A 15,792-nucleotide genomic window follows, 5' to 3' on the forward strand; every position below is an offset into this window, starting at 1 on the left:
CTTCACAATGCACAGGCTTTCCATCAATCTTCACTACATTGCATACTTTTGCTTTTATACTGTCCTTGACTTCCCTTGTCAACCATAGTTGCCTCATCTTCCCTTTAGTACGATTTTTCCTCCATGGAATAAATTTCTGCTGTGCCTCCCAAATTACCCACAGAAACCCCTGCCATTGCTGCTCCACTGTCTTCCCGGTTAGGCTGGTCCCACCAACTCTGGTCAGCAACTCCCTCATGTCTTTATAGTTACGATTACTCGATTGCCATACTGTTATATCCAGTAAAAGTATGCTCCTCTCAAACTGAAAAGGCCCTTGAATAACGTGAGACCTGTCCTAGATTCAAATGCGGCATTTTGTGCACATTCATTCTTTACATGTCCACAAAAAAATGTCAAATTCCAGACCAACAAGCCAAATGCTTCCACTCAGACCTTAAATCAAGGTAACCTGGCTCAGGTCCAAGGGTGTTAATTTAATAAGCAGAAAATAAAGAACTGCAGATATTGGAAATCTCAAGCAAAAACAGAAATGATTGGAGAACATCAGCAGAGACAGCAAATTCACAGCATCCACTTGATGCTCTCAATAAAACCTCTTTGTCTGTTGAACAAATTCCAACATCCAAAGACTTTTAGTTTCCCTGTGTTTTTAAATATCAGTTCTCACTTTAACCTCAGATTGCAAATGACCGAATGAGGAGAACAACTTACTTGCAGTCTCTGTTTCCACCCATTTATTGATCTCCTGCCTAATTCCATTTGCAGCAGTTCAGAAATCAACTGCAGACATCTTTGCTCCATAGAATTTCATGGAGGACGTAAGGAATTCCTGCACAATACATAATGGAAAACAGAATTCTACACATTTTGGAAGATTTGAAGATCTAATTTAATAATGATCAAATAGTTGACCACCAGAATTGCTAAACATTGGTGTATTGTCTGCACAGCAACATTAAAGTAGATTTGAAGAATGTTTGATGCTAGGATGTGGCTTTGCTGGATAGGTCAGCATTTATGGCACATCCTCAAGTGCCCTTGAGAAGGTGGCAGTGGTGTGTAGAGAAGGTAGTTCCAGAATTTTGATCAAATTGTAGTGAAGGAACAGCAAAATAGTTTTAAATTAGGATGGTGCGTGACTTGGTGGGTGACTTACAGATGGTATTGTTTGCATGCATCTGCTGTCCTTGTCCTTCTAGATAGTCAAAGTCATGGGTTTGGAAGGTGCTGTCAAAGAAACATTGGTGAATTCCTACAGTGCATTTTGTGGATAGTACACACTGCTGTTGCCAAGTATCAGTGGTGAAGGGAGCACCTGAATTGTCTGTTGGGTTTGTGAAGTCTCTAAGCCATGAGATTTTGTATGAAAGCGTTCAAGTTGTCTGAACTGAAAATAGGTTTAGGCCATCAGAATTGGAAAGAAATTGTAAAACGGACCCAGAAGGAGAATTAGGAAAAATCAGACAAGGAAAGAAATGGAAGCAATGAGATGTGAGTAATACTTCTCTTGGAAGCCTATCTGAACAGGATACTTCTGGGAGGAAGACCAAAACCTTATTTTGCTGCTTATGTTGTGTTTCCTAAACTATTTTATAAAGCATTGTTTGTTTTTACTTCTTTTGCGTAGTAACATTGTGTTCTTATGTTAAAGTATATTTGTGGCCTCAAGAAAATGTGTTCAGTGACTAACCAAACATATAAAAAATTTAAATTTATCACCTCTTAAACCAGGTTTCATTTTAGGATCTGACTTGTACAGTATTAACATCAGCTGGGGTCATAATTAAATGCCAAATGGGATGGTTAGATTTTCTCTTGTTTAAGATGGGAATTACTTGGCAGTTGCATGGTGCCAATGTTACTTGCCAGATAGTTGGAACTCTGTCTTTGAAAGGATTGTTGTGAGAATCCATGTGCGGCACAACTGGAATGAGTTTTCTAGCCTAGTTACAGTGAACTGGAAGAATGTGGAAACTGGTGACCAACTCACAACTTACGCCCAGGAAGTTATAGGTCTTCTCTCCATACAGTCGATTGGCTACTTTCAACAGATATGCAGCATCAGCTCGGTTAATCTCCGATTGCATTTCCTGGAATCCAGAGTGGACATTTTGTACTTGATCAAAATGAAGAGTCTGTTATGAGAATAAATGCAGAAAATAATCATCACACAGGGAATTGAGGAAGAAGCTACGAGTTATTATCACCTAGTGGTTAGCACTGCTGCCTCACAGTGCCAGAGATCCGGCTTCAATTCCTGCCTCAGGCAACTATCTGTGTGGAGTTTGCACATTTTCTCCATGTCTGCGTGGGTTTCCTCCGGGTGCTCCGGTTTCCTCCCACAGTCCAAAAATGTGCAGAATAGGTGAATTGGCCATGCTAAATTGCCTGTAGTGTTAGGTGAAGGAGGAAATGTAGGGGAATGGGTCTGGGTGAGTTGCTCTTCGGAGGGTCGGTGTGGACTTGTTGGGCCAAAGGGCCTGTTCCCATACTGTAAGTAATCTAATCTAATCTAACATTTTTAAGCCCAGTTAGAACAGGAGCGAGGACAAATTTCTTCTCTCGGGGATAGTGAATCTTGGGAATTCTTTACTGCAGAGGATATATAAGTCATTAAGAATATTCAATGCTGAGATTGACAGATTTTTAATCATTAAGAGAATTAGGGTTATGGGAATGAGGATTGAAAGTGGAGTTTAGGATTATCAGATCCGCCATGATCCCATTAAATGGCATAACAGATGCTACGGACTAAATGGCCTACTTCTGCTCCTATATCTTATGGTCGTACGATCTCTTTCTGCCATTTTGGTTCCTGCTGGTTTCCTTCACACATTCCCTGCAGGCATTCATTCTGTGCTAGGATACTATTCTGCACTTGCTGATCACCCTCTGGTAACTCTAAAGAAGCCATTCTACATGTCTAAGGTGAGAGAGCATTTGACAGTCACTTATTCAATCAGGGGCAAGTCATTTAAGAAACAATCCTGCTCTCAGCCAACATCCACATATTCAGAGCATAAGAGGTCATTGAGTAGTGATTAGAAGCAGGAATTCTGGTTGATTCTCGCATCCAGAACAATAATGATTCCACTTAGATCAGTTAACAGCATAACTAAGAATTGAATCTCTGACTCTGTAAGGTTCTGCTCCTCACTTCCTGCTCTAACCTACTGAATTTATCAAGAGAACACAGACTTATTTCATACATACTTTTGCCATCTGAGATGCTGTGTTATTTTTCGCTTCAAGGTGAACCATGGCCAATGCAGCAGAGATGCTGAATGGAGAAAAAAAGATGTTGCCGTCTTGATTGCTTACAATCAGCTTTCTGAATAGGTCCAGAGTGAAAAGGCAATTTGCTTTGCTTAGCTCCTCCATGGTGTTTTACACTGCAAAGAAAATAAATATAAATCACAGATGCTCAGTATAACAAGATTCTCAAGAAGATTGATGAATTACCAAGTTTTGAAACAAAGGAAAGAACTGACTTCAAAGAAATCAAAAGCTAGGCGTTAGCAGTGAAATATTTACAAGTTTGCTATAAAACTGAACAGGCTTTTATTCTTCATATGACTAAGATGACATTGCTGAGGTAGCTTTGGTCAATTGATGAATGCTTGAGGCAAAGACACTTGTCTTCATTGCATTCGTATTGGAAAACATGTATTTAAATCAACATTGTATTTCCCAGTTGGCTGACGTAAATTGCTTAACTTTAAGTGAAGCAGATGATGTGCCACTGCAATAATTGGAAACATTTGTGAAAGAAAAAGAAACGTTGAAGCCCAAATGCAGATTCTTGGAGATAGAAGTGGTAAATAGCACATTACATGTGGCTAAAACTTAATGTTAAAGGCATTATATGCCATGTTCCTATCATGAAAGAGATGCAGGCCTCACCCATTGTTTTCTCATAACGTACTTTAAAATAAAAAATATTTTCCAAAACAAATAATATTCCTCACAGATTTCTCTATAGCAGCTATGAATCCTCAACTAGCATCCATCAGCAAATTGTGAAAGGTCAAATGCACACATGACAGCTTTCTTCTACACTTTGCTCTTCCACCACAGACCACACAGACATGGGTCATTTTCACAAGATACATCTACACCATAAAACAATGCAGAAAGATTACCTAATCAAAGTTAGGAAAATTATTAAGGCATTGCAACAGAAGTGATTGTTCAGCTCCCTCAGCCTGTTATGCTATTCAATCAGATTATGTCTTATCTTTTGACATTATGCCATTGATTTTAACTTCTTTGAGTAGTTTATTAATCTGCATTCATGAATCAAGTTACTGAGCATGCAATATCACCCAAGAAGATTCAACTTTATTATATTGTGTTCCATTGTCCATCATCAATACTTCAGTCAATGATCAGCCATTGTTATTCATGTTTCAAAACTTGTCTCTTCTGAACAACGAACAAAGGAAGCCTTTGAAAATGCTGGAATTCTGGGTTTTTTAAATCACTGAGGTGTTATCTTGAAGTTCAGGGTGTTGTCATAATTGGGGCAGAAGCAATACAGTACTGCTGTTTTAGCCAATCTTTAGTCTCATGTTGCAACAAGTCATTCAGCTCATAAAGCTTGCGTCAACAATTCTCCTTAATTTCACAGAAAAACCCACAAAATGAGATCATTTTGCAATTGATCATCCACTGATAGGATCAATGAGTTTCCAACATTACCTTCAATTATTTGCTCAAGGAAGCATTTTTTTATATAAGAAGACACATTGACAAATAACAAGATTGTTCCAGATGAAGAAACTCTTTTGATCCTTATTTATTCATTCATCCATAAATATCCTAAAGTTTCCCATTACAGTTTTGAAATCTTAAATGCAACCCCGAGTTTTCACATGCACTACTTCATCTGGAAATTTATACTGACTGTTGATCGACCATTTCTAATTCCCTTGTTATCTGACTTGTAGCTATTTCTATACCATTCACAAAACACCTATGTTTGTCATTTTTGCAGAGGGTTGTATAGCTCAGAAACCCTATTAGGCTCATATATGTTCCACACAGGTTACCTCCCTTCTTAATTCCCCCTGCTGTATCAACACAGCTTTTTCTTCCCTTCTTCCTCGCTTCTTGGTCTGGCTTCCTGTAAATGCATCTGTGTTGTTTTTCATGACCACTCCATGTGGCCACACGTTTCATATTCTCACCACACTTAGTAAAGAACTTCTGCCTGAATTATTATTTCCCATTTACAGCACCCTGGTTATGAGCACCCCTGCAAGTGGAACCAACTCAAACACTTTCAGAATTTGAAATATCTCTCTTCTGTAGCCTCTCTACCCTCATTTCTAGGGAATAGTCATCCCTTATTGTTACACCTTCTGTTGTGGTACCACTCCTGTAACCTAGCTTTTACATTTTCTATAGGGCTTTCAGGTCCATTGAAACATGTGGATCAGAACAGTGCACAGTTCTTTAAGTATGATTTCACCAAGTTGTTTAAATAGTTATACTGTGTTAAAAATCACACAACACCAGATTATAGTCCAACAGGTTTAATTGGAAGCACTAGCTTTCGGAGCACCGCTGACAACCACCTGATGAAGGAGCATCGCTCCGAAAGCTAGTGCTGCCAGTTAAACCTGTTGGACTATTACCTGGTGTTGTGTGATTTTTAACTTTGTCCACCCCAGTCCAACACAGGCATCTCCAAATCATAGTTATACTGTGTTTTGAATTATATTGCACCTGTTCTTTCCTACCTTTCAATTTCATTAGAAATTACTTTGACAATTTACTCTGAATTCCCAGAAGTAAAAACAATGACTGCAGATGCTGGAAACCAGATTCTGGATTAGTGGATCAGCAATTTCGCTGCACTTTGGATGCTGCCTGAACTGCTGTGCTCTTCCAGCACCACTAATCCAGACTCTGAATTCCCAGAATACTGAATTCCACTCAGAAGTTTGCATGTGGAATTTTTTCAAGTGTCTCTTGGATTCCAGGTAAACTAGACCATATTGCTGTCAGCTCAGTATTTGGGTTGTTGCTTCTACCAAGGGGTGAGCCTAGTAAAATGTGATCATTCCTTTTGTATTATGTACTGTTCATTTGTTTGTAGAAAGATCCCCAAATGTACTTTTGCAGTGTGAACAGAGATTTATTTTCCTCTGTCTATTTTATCCCCGTTTTTGAACATGACCCCTAAACTGACCTGCTTCTAACCTACCCATGTCTCTCCAATGTCCAGCAACTCCTTCATAAATCTTTACTGCCTCAAAATTTCCATCTTAGACTCTCTCTTCATTTTGGGAAAAGAATGAAATCCCTACAGTACAGAACAAGGCCATTTTGCCCATCGAGTCCACTCAGACTCTGAAGATCATTGCTCCCAATCCCAGCCCCACACCCTAACCTGCACATCTGTGGACTCTGGTAAGAAACTAGAACACTCGGCAGAAACCCATGCAGACACCAAGAGTCCACACAGTCACACAAGGCTGGAAACCAGCCCGGATCCCTGGTGCCGTTAGGTTGCTGATACCATGTGGATTCCTTGTCATTTATTTATTGAGAGGTTGTTTGTAGAAAATAAAGCACTGGATTTCAGGTTATTTGTACAAACATTTTATGAAATTTACTTTGATTCATTTTCTCCAGTGTGTTTCTCAAGATCTTCCCATTTGCTGGATGTTTTCACAGAATCTGGCGAATCCATAGCTTTGCTTCAGGAATTATACGTCTCCTCTAACTGCCCAGTTACTGTAATAAACTGGGACCATCAGGCAGTGCTGCTGCTGTTTCTCTCTGGGCTGAGATGTCAGGCACCGAGCCTGACAACTGCCCTGCAGCCATTTTGTGCTGGGAGCAGAGCTAATGTCCTCAGGGTTAGACTCCTCCCCCTTGTGGAGCAGAGGGGTGTAACAGGTAGAAAGTGATGTCTCAGAGATCTGCTGACTGGTTTCTGAAACTAACTTATGGTCAAGGCACCAGCCATTCTGTGTGTCTGCTCTTGACGAGTTGAATTATCCATGTTAAACTCACTGCACTCTCTTTTGCACACTGTAAGTAATATCTTTGCTTATCCACTGTTTTAAACATAAAAACTTTGAATGAAAATCTTACCTCCAGGAGTGGATGAGATGTTGACCAGAAGCTGCATCTGTCTTCTCATGTGGATGTTATCATATTGTATATTTTATACCTATCCCTTATTTTTGTTATTGTCCTATTTGAATTGCTATATTTATATATATTATCACTATTTCTTATTCTTGTCATTTGATGTAGAGTAGGAAATTCGTCCTGGAACCCCAGTCAATGTTTATTCCTCACTATCATCACTGAAGCATTGGTCATTTGCTTCATTTCTGATTATGGGATCTCGCTGTGCACAAATTGGCTTCTGTCCATAACAGTGACTACACTTCAAAGCCTATCATTGGCTGTCAAGCACTTTGTAGCAGTCCAAGAATGTGAAAAGTGCTATATAAATGAAACTTCTTTCTCTCTATCAATTAAAGACGCTCGTTGGAATTCCTCAAAATCTTCACATGGTTAAAAACAAAAGCAAAACAGCATTTATTTAGCTTTGCATTTCCTCCACTCAAAATGCCTACACGTCACTCATACTGACAACTTTCTTCAGACGTAAGTGTGAATCTCTCAATGTTTAGTACCCCATGGTGATGATAGCTCTCGGGTCAATCGGGCTAGTGACTAATTATCACATTGCTGTTTGAGAGATCTTCCTGTGACCATATCAGCTTCTTTGTTTCCTACATTACAACACTTCACTTCAAAATTTAGGGTTCAGAGTGTGTTGCTGGAGAAGCACAGCAGGTCAGGCAGCATCTGAGGAGCAGGAAAATCGACGTTTTGGTCCAGCACAAAGCATCAATTCTTCTGCTCCTCTGATGCTGCCTGACCTGCTGTGCTTTTCCAGCAACACACTCTGAACTCTGATCTCCAGCATCCACAGATCTCACTGTCTCCTAGTTGACTTCACTTCAAAAGCTATTCCTCGGCTGAAGCGTACTTTGTTACATTCCAGACCCACAAGATCGGGATGGTGGGGAGTTCTCATAGAAACCTATAAATTTCTAACAGGGTTGATGCACGAGGGAGTTCCCAATGACCGGGGAGTCTGCAACCAGGGTCACAGTCGAAGGGTACAGGACAGGACAGTTCATACTGAGAGGAGGAGAAATTGCTTCACACAGACAGTAGTGAACCTGTGGAATTCTCTGCCAAAGAAAGCAGTTGAGACCAAAATATTCAATGTTTTCAAGAAGGAGTTTGGCATCATTTTGAGGGCTAAAAGGATCAAAGGATATGGATAAAAGCATGAGTAGGGTATGGACCATAAGACCATAAGACATAGGAGTGGAAGTAAGGCCATTCGGCCCATCGAGTCCACTCCGCCATTCAATTATGGCTGATGGGCATTTCAACTCCACTTACCAGTGTTCTCCCTGTCGCCCTTAATTCCTCGAGACAACAAGAATTTATCAATCTCTGCCTTGAAGACATTTAGCGTCCTGGCCTCCACTGCACTCTGCGGCAATGAATTCCACAGGCCCACCACTCTCTTGCTGAAGTAATGTCTCCGCATTTCTGTTCTGAATTGACCCCCTCTAATTCTAAGGCTGTGTCCACGGGTCCTAGTCTCCTCGCCTAATGGAAACAATTTCCTAGCGTCCACCCTTTCCAAGCCATGTATTGTCTTGTACGTCTCTATTAAGTCTCCCCTTAATCTTCTAAACTCCAATGAATACAATCCCAGGATCCTCAGCCGTTCCTCATATGTTAGACCTGCCATTCCAGGGATCATCTGTGTGAATCTCCGCTGGACACGTTCCAGTGCAGTATGTCCTTCCTGAGGTGTGGGGACCAAAACTGGACACAGTACTCCAAATGGGGCCTAACCAGAGCTTTATAAAGCTTTATGGAGTTGTATGATCAAACATGATCAGATTGATTTGGTTCAAAGAACCGAATGGCTATTTCTACTATTTTCTACAGAGTCATACAGAGTTGTACAGCACAGAAACGGACTCTATTCCAACTCATCCATGCCAACTCGAGATCCTAAATTGATTTAGCTCTGCTTACCAGCACTTGGCCCATTTCCCTTTAAACCCTTCCTAATCATATCACCATCCAGATGCATTTTCAAAGTTGTAATTGTACCCATCTCCACCCATTCCTCTGGCAGTTCATTCCATACATGTTCTACTCTATAAATCTTTCCTCTCTCACCTTAAATGTACGCTCACTAGTTTTGGGCTCTCCTAGCCTGGGTAAAAGACCTTGGCTCTTCACCCTGTCCATGTCTCTCATGTTTTTATAAATTTCAATAAGCCTCTGATGCTCGAGGGAAAACAGCCCCAGCCTATTCAGCCTCTCACTATAGCCCAAACCCTCCAACCTTTGTAACATCCTTGTAAAACCTTTCTGAACACTATCAAGTTTCACAACATCCTTCCCATAGTAAGGAGGCCAGAATTACATGCAGTGTTCCAAAATTGGCCTAAACAATATCCTGTACACCCACATGCCCATCTGATTAAAATCAGCATGCAACATTGTTCACCCTCAGGTTTGCTTTTGTTTGTTCACTACATCATTGGAGATAGGAAATGAATAACTCCGCAGCAATTCCCAAACTGTCACTACATTGTTTTTTTTTCCCTATGGGCTTATGTTTGTTCTCAGTATAAGAGAATATGGCAGATCGAACATTAGTCACGTGTCTCTCTCACACTGATGAGGATCTAACAAAGGTCTCCATCACTGACAGGGAGATGTGGGAACATTGAGCGACCAGAGGGACATAGAAAGACCCTTACCTGATCTGCCGGGACCTTTCAGTAGACACCACTTCTTTGCGCCTTCTGCGCAATCTGCCTGCGCCGTGGTATTTTATCCTGGAGTACCCACACCCACAGCCTCAAAATGACTGCTCTCCTGAGGGTTTTCTTAGTCACACACTGGAATTGCTTACTTCCAAATTAGGTTTTTTTTTCTCAAAGTTGCTGCCAAATTACAGAGATTCCAAGAGCAGTCCTGTCCCAGTACAGCCTCAGAAATGAAAATAAAACCCTCCTGAATTCAGGTAGGCGAGAGTTCCTCACACAGGAAGTGCAGTGGGCCAGGGATGAACACAACACCTAGAACAGTACAGCACAAGAACAGGACCTTCAGCTCATCATGTCTGTGCTAACCATGATACCATTCTAAACTAATCATGTGTCCCTGCACATGGTCCCTATCCCTCTATTTTCCACCGTTCATGTGCTTGTCTGAATGCCTTTCATATCTGCTTCTGACATGTCCCCTGTCTGCACGTTCCATACACCTACCACCCTCTGTGTAAAACATTTGCTTTGTGTATCTCCTTTAAACTTATCCCCTTTTATCTTGAACTTGTGCCCCTAGTTTTTGACATTTCCATCCTGGGAAAAAGACTCCAACTTTCCATCCAATCCATGCCTCTCATAATTTTACATACTTATGTCAGGTTGCTGCCTCTGCCTTGGACACTTTAGCATAAACAATCTGATGTACACAGGCATGCTGACTGACTGGCCAATGGAAATTCCAGGCCAGTAATGCTTATTTTTCTCACTCCACAGACGCTACCAGATCTACTGAGATTCTCCAGGGTCAAAGAGTGTAGTGCCGGTAAAGCACAGCTGGTCAGGCAGCATCCAAGGAGCAAAAGAATCGACGTTTCGATTCCTGATGACCAATTCCTGATGAAGAGCTTATGCTCAAAACATTGACTCTCCTGCTCCTCAGATGCTGACTGACCTACTTTTCCAGCACTATACTCTTTGACTCTGATCTCCAGCAGCTGCAGTCCTCACTTTCTCCTGAGATTCTCCAGTACTGTTTTTATGTCAAATCTCTGGCACCTGCTGTATTTTGCTCCTGAAATGACTTATTGGTCTCTATGGCTTACAAGGTTGTTCCTACGTACGGAAGAATTTACTGGTGAGGAGAAGTTCCCTATGTTGGGCTTGTACTCATTGGAGTTTAGAAGGGTCACTGAGTGACCTTCTAGAAAAATACAAGGTTCTTCAGGTCCTTGAGGGACAAGTGCAGAAAGGTTGTTTCTCCTTGTGGGGACAGTTGATGACCAGATAAGGACTTACCCACTTAAGCCAGAGACGACAAAGAATTTTCCCATCTCAAAGCGCTGTTGTATACTTGTTTAAATATTCACTACATAATGGTAGTATGCTGCAGTGCATTCAAGGGTCAGAGTTACTGTGACAACATGCACTTTCCCATACATGTTGAAGTCGGGAGCTCTGGATCGTGATGGGAGAGCATACAAACTTCTGTCTATATACCTAACCAGAAACCTCCCCTGCTCCTACCACCTGCCAAAGGTAGGTGTTGCAAGAATTTGTTGAGTGATACTCAACCAGATTGGCCATATTATGACCACAACTTATATTTCTAATAATGACTCTGAACTGGAGGAGCTGTAGTCATCTGGTTTCTTGGTCTTTTCTTAATTGTGCGAATAGCCATTTGTAATTCTTTAATTCAAAGGGTACGCTTCTTGGATCTAGGAGCTTTGGAACATGACTAATGCATTTTCAATTTACATTTAAGCATCCCATGGGGGAAAACATCAGTTTCTAAACACGTGCCATTAAGTCCAATCTTTATTCCTGTGCCTGTGGAATTTATTGCCACAGAACGCAGTAGAGGCCGGGACATTGGGTGTCGTCAAGGCAGAGATTGATAAATTCTTAATCTCACAAGGAAGTAAAGGGCATGGGGAGAGTGCGGATAAGTGGAATTGAAATGCCCATCAGCCATGATTAAATGGAGGAGTGGACTCGATGGGCCAAATGGCCTTGCTTCCAATCCTATGTCTTATGGTCTTATGGTCTAACTCAAGTTCCTCCTCTTTGTCATGTTAATGACAGTAGCCCAATAATAGTCAGTCATTCACCTGGGATTGATTAATTTTGTGGGTTACTTTACTTGAAACAAGTTATGAGATAACTTCAAGTGGCAAACCAATTGTTTTCTGATGGAGTAGACCATACAGCTGCAGAAGGAGAAAGTGAGGACTGCAGATACTGGAGATCAGAGTCGAGTGTGGTGCTGAAAAGCACAGACAGTCAGGCAACATCTGAGGCCTTCATACAGACGCAGAGCAGACTAAACAGGCAGAGTTGCACCATTGTATACACACAACATATAGTGTCCTTAAAAGGTAAACACTCTTAAATTGGAAAGGAAAACATACATGATCCTAAATATCTGTAATATTTCTTTGGGAATTCTGGTATTGCATTCTCTATGTTCGAAGCCTGTGGAAGGTTTTTTTGGAAAATAATGAAAAATTGATGGATTGACTATGCTAACAACGTAATGGGAAAAATGTAAACGTGGAAGCTGGAAAGGCACAGCAGCCCAGGCAGCATCTGAGAAACAGAAGAGTTGACATTTCGGGCATAAGCCCTTCATTATAAATGTGGAGGGGGAAGGGGGCTGAGAGATTGAAAAGAAATCAAAGGAAATACTTAAATCATAACAATCTCTGTGGAGACTGATAATGGTTCAAAGAGAAGTTTGAGATTCAGTTATTAGCTGAGAAAGATGCCAAAAGATATCATATTTTAAATGCAAACTTTGACTTTATCAAAAGACGAGTGACAAAATACTTCTTTTGCAGGCTACTTGTTGTATAAAGAACTGAACAATATTTGTTACTTTTCCACAATTACTGCCAACCCCAATTTTGTCTCATTATTCAATCTCTAACAGACACACACTTTTCCTGAAACCAATGCAAAATGTTTTGCAGCTCCCAATGGATTTACTTCTTTGTATTTCCCAAGACATACTATCATCCACAGCAAGGGGAGGGGATCTCCAGATTCAGTTTGGAAAAAGTTCCAACTGCATTAACTACTAATGTCCCTTGAATTGCAAATCAAGTGACTGTTCCTACTTGCACTCTGCATGGTGAACGATAACATCAGCATTTTCTCTGCCTTACAAGTGAGGTACCATACATCTTATAATTTCATTCACCAACCTGAAATTTAACGATACCGATCCAAACACTTAAAGCAAAAGGTGGTCCAAGAGTAATAACGAGTGTACAAACAAAAATAATGACCTCCTTGTTTAAAAAGAACAGCCTTTTATGAAGTATCTGATTGTTGACATTGGTTGACCTACATCACACAGCTGTGAACAAACTGAACAAACAGCTGTGAACAAACGAGGAAAGTCCAAAACATTTTATTTGACATCATTGCACTGCATCAGTGATATTTTAAAAATTGCAGTCTCCAATGTACAGGTTAAAGCTTAAAGACATGGTATAGAGCAATAACATTATATATTTTGGTCTGAACTTCGGAATTATTTTCTTCAGAAGTTTAAATGCTCCTTCCCGTGAAACTTCATTCCCTTACATTCACACACAGCACATCAAAAGTAATTCAAAACGCGAAGCACTCCGATATTTGGAATTGTTTTTAAAATGTCTGCACAGAAACAAATCACACATTCTTAGAAGTTTACAAGGTAGCTGAAGAAATAGAAAGATCAACCTAGCTAACAATTTGTGTTTAATACAGCAGGTAGGATATGGGGATGTAGGTCTAAACTGTGTTACTAAATAGGTAACGTATAAACTGATTCACAAACTGAGCTGAATTTGAAGCAAACTTCAGATAGTGAAGTAAGAAGTCAAATCATTTCCAAACTCCTTAATTAGTGTAATGGCGTTTGGGTGTGATCAAGAGAGTGTACGACCTGCCTGTATGAATGAAGGCACTGTTATTACTTCAGGAATAAAACAGATAGGGCAACAAGGTTAAAATTAAAATCAACCCCCTAACTTCAGTTCTCTTGTTACATCACAAAGATCGAAAAAAAAGGGCTCCTTTGTTCCAAAATGCCCAGACAAAGGGTTCTAAATTAAAAGCTTTTATTCAACCATATCTCCTTCACTACCATCAACCCATTGTTGTTATTTTCGGTAAGGAAGCGTGATTTGCAAACTAACCTCTCAAGTAAGAACTATTTCCATTATTTCAATTTAGCTGCAGAAGCATTTTTAAATGACGTACATTTAATTAAAAATCAATACATTTTATTGTGTCCTATTCTCTCAACTGCCATTAAACTGCACTCTCTTACAGATCTCTAGATTGTCCAAAGCTTCAGTTTTCCCCATTTGGAAAACCACTTGCATGGACCTTATCCAACCAATCTGAGCAGTGTTGGATGGCAACAGCTGTGGTTTGGGGGATTTAAGGTGAGGAGAGCCTTCCAAAGAACAAAATACTGCGTGTTTTGTTGTGTCTGATGAAGAACAGGAACGGGTGGTCAGCCACAAACTCGAATGTAATCGCTGCACAGCGCAACAGCAAAACAGCTGCAGTAGCAGCAGCAGCCTCTGTGCCCTCTTCATTAACTTCAAGAAAAGCTTTATGAACAACTTTTGACAAAACCAGATCATTTTTCTCAGTCATCCCAGAGAAGTTAGCATGTGAATCACTGAACGCATCTAGCATTCCCATTTCAGTGAGTGTTGCTTTAAGATCATATTCCTCCTCGAGCTTGAATTTTGGCAACATGACCTTAACTTCCATATTATTCATGTTTTCTGGGTTGGTCCAATCCATCAGGTTATCAAAAGTGAGTTGACTCTGAAGCTAAAAACAAAACAAAAAATATCTAAATATTAAAAGATTTATCAGTGTCAATCTTTATACAGAATATTTAGAACACAATGCCCCTACTGACTAATATTCGTAGCTACACCACATATCTGTCTTTGGTGCTGATCTTCTGTAACCTTACCTGCGAGGATTTAAATCAGTGCATAAAATAGATAGTAAGGTGGGAAAACACAAGAACAAATTGGGAGCGATAAACATTTTTAAAATTAGTGGAGCCTGGAACTTCAGATTCCATCAAGCAAGTAGTTGTCTGATTTCACGGCTACGTGATTGATGCTTCAATTATTTTCTTTAAATATATCTGTTTGCAAAAGCTCCTCTGTCTCTCCTCACCCAAAATTTACCTTGATAACCACAGCCCCCAATCAAATGATCATCCCTAAAATGCACTGTAACGTTCATTTCAATCACTCCCTGTGCTGACAAGTTCTAGATTCTCATCAGTCCGTAGGTGAAGTTTTTGCTAAATCCCTGATAGGATTTCTTACCAACTGTCTTATATCATTGGCTTCTCGTTATGACCTTCCCAACAATAGGGAATATTCTCCGTTTACTTACTCTATCAAAAGCTTCCATAACTTTAAAGACAGCCTGTAGGCCACCCTTTAGCTTCTCCCTTCACCTCTTACTCCAACTCAACCACTGGGAAAAAAAATATCATATCAATGATTTCTTGATATGTACATGGAATCATGTCTGGTAGATTCTTTGGATATCTCCTCCCCACCCTCTCCATTCCTGCATATCCATTGTATAACGTGACAGCCAGAATTTAATACATTGGAGCACAATAAAACAACAAAGATTTTATACTCGTGAATTATTCCCAATGCATCGTGTCCGAAGCATTCAGATTCAAAAAGATATTTTGATAGCTGGTTGGTCATTTACTTATTGTTTGTTGGAAAAACGCTGCTCAAGAAAACTGGCAAAACTCTGCTCTTGGATAATGAAAAGTCAGGCTAGCAATCTGCCCAAAATGCCGGATCGATTTTAATGCACGCTCAATGGCTGCAAAGTCAAGCTTCCCTTTTTCCAAATAATTCAGCCAACACGTATTAAATTCAATTGCAAACCA

General features: G+C 40.3%; 1 protein-coding gene across 5 annotated transcripts in view; it reads right to left on the bottom strand.

Moving 5' to 3' along the window:
- Positions 1-13,235: 13,235 nt before the first annotated feature.
- The window catches only part of LOC132832315 (leukocyte elastase inhibitor-like), a 35,568-nt gene continuing 33,011 nt past the window's right edge, over positions 13,236-15,792 (bottom strand). For all 5 annotated transcript variants that reach the window (XM_060850226.1, XM_060850225.1, XM_060850224.1 and 2 more), the window contains one exon: positions 13,236-14,687. In XM_060850226.1, the coding sequence (XP_060706209.1) occupies positions 14,283-14,687 (405 nt within the window). In that variant the 3' untranslated portion in view covers positions 13,236-14,282. The remainder of the gene's footprint in view (positions 14,688-15,792) is intronic.

The sequence above is a fragment of the Hemiscyllium ocellatum genome, chromosome 34 (genome assembly GCF_020745735.1).
Source record: "Hemiscyllium ocellatum isolate sHemOce1 chromosome 34, sHemOce1.pat.X.cur, whole genome shotgun sequence".
NCBI lineage: Eukaryota > Metazoa > Chordata > Chondrichthyes > Orectolobiformes > Hemiscylliidae > Hemiscyllium > Hemiscyllium ocellatum.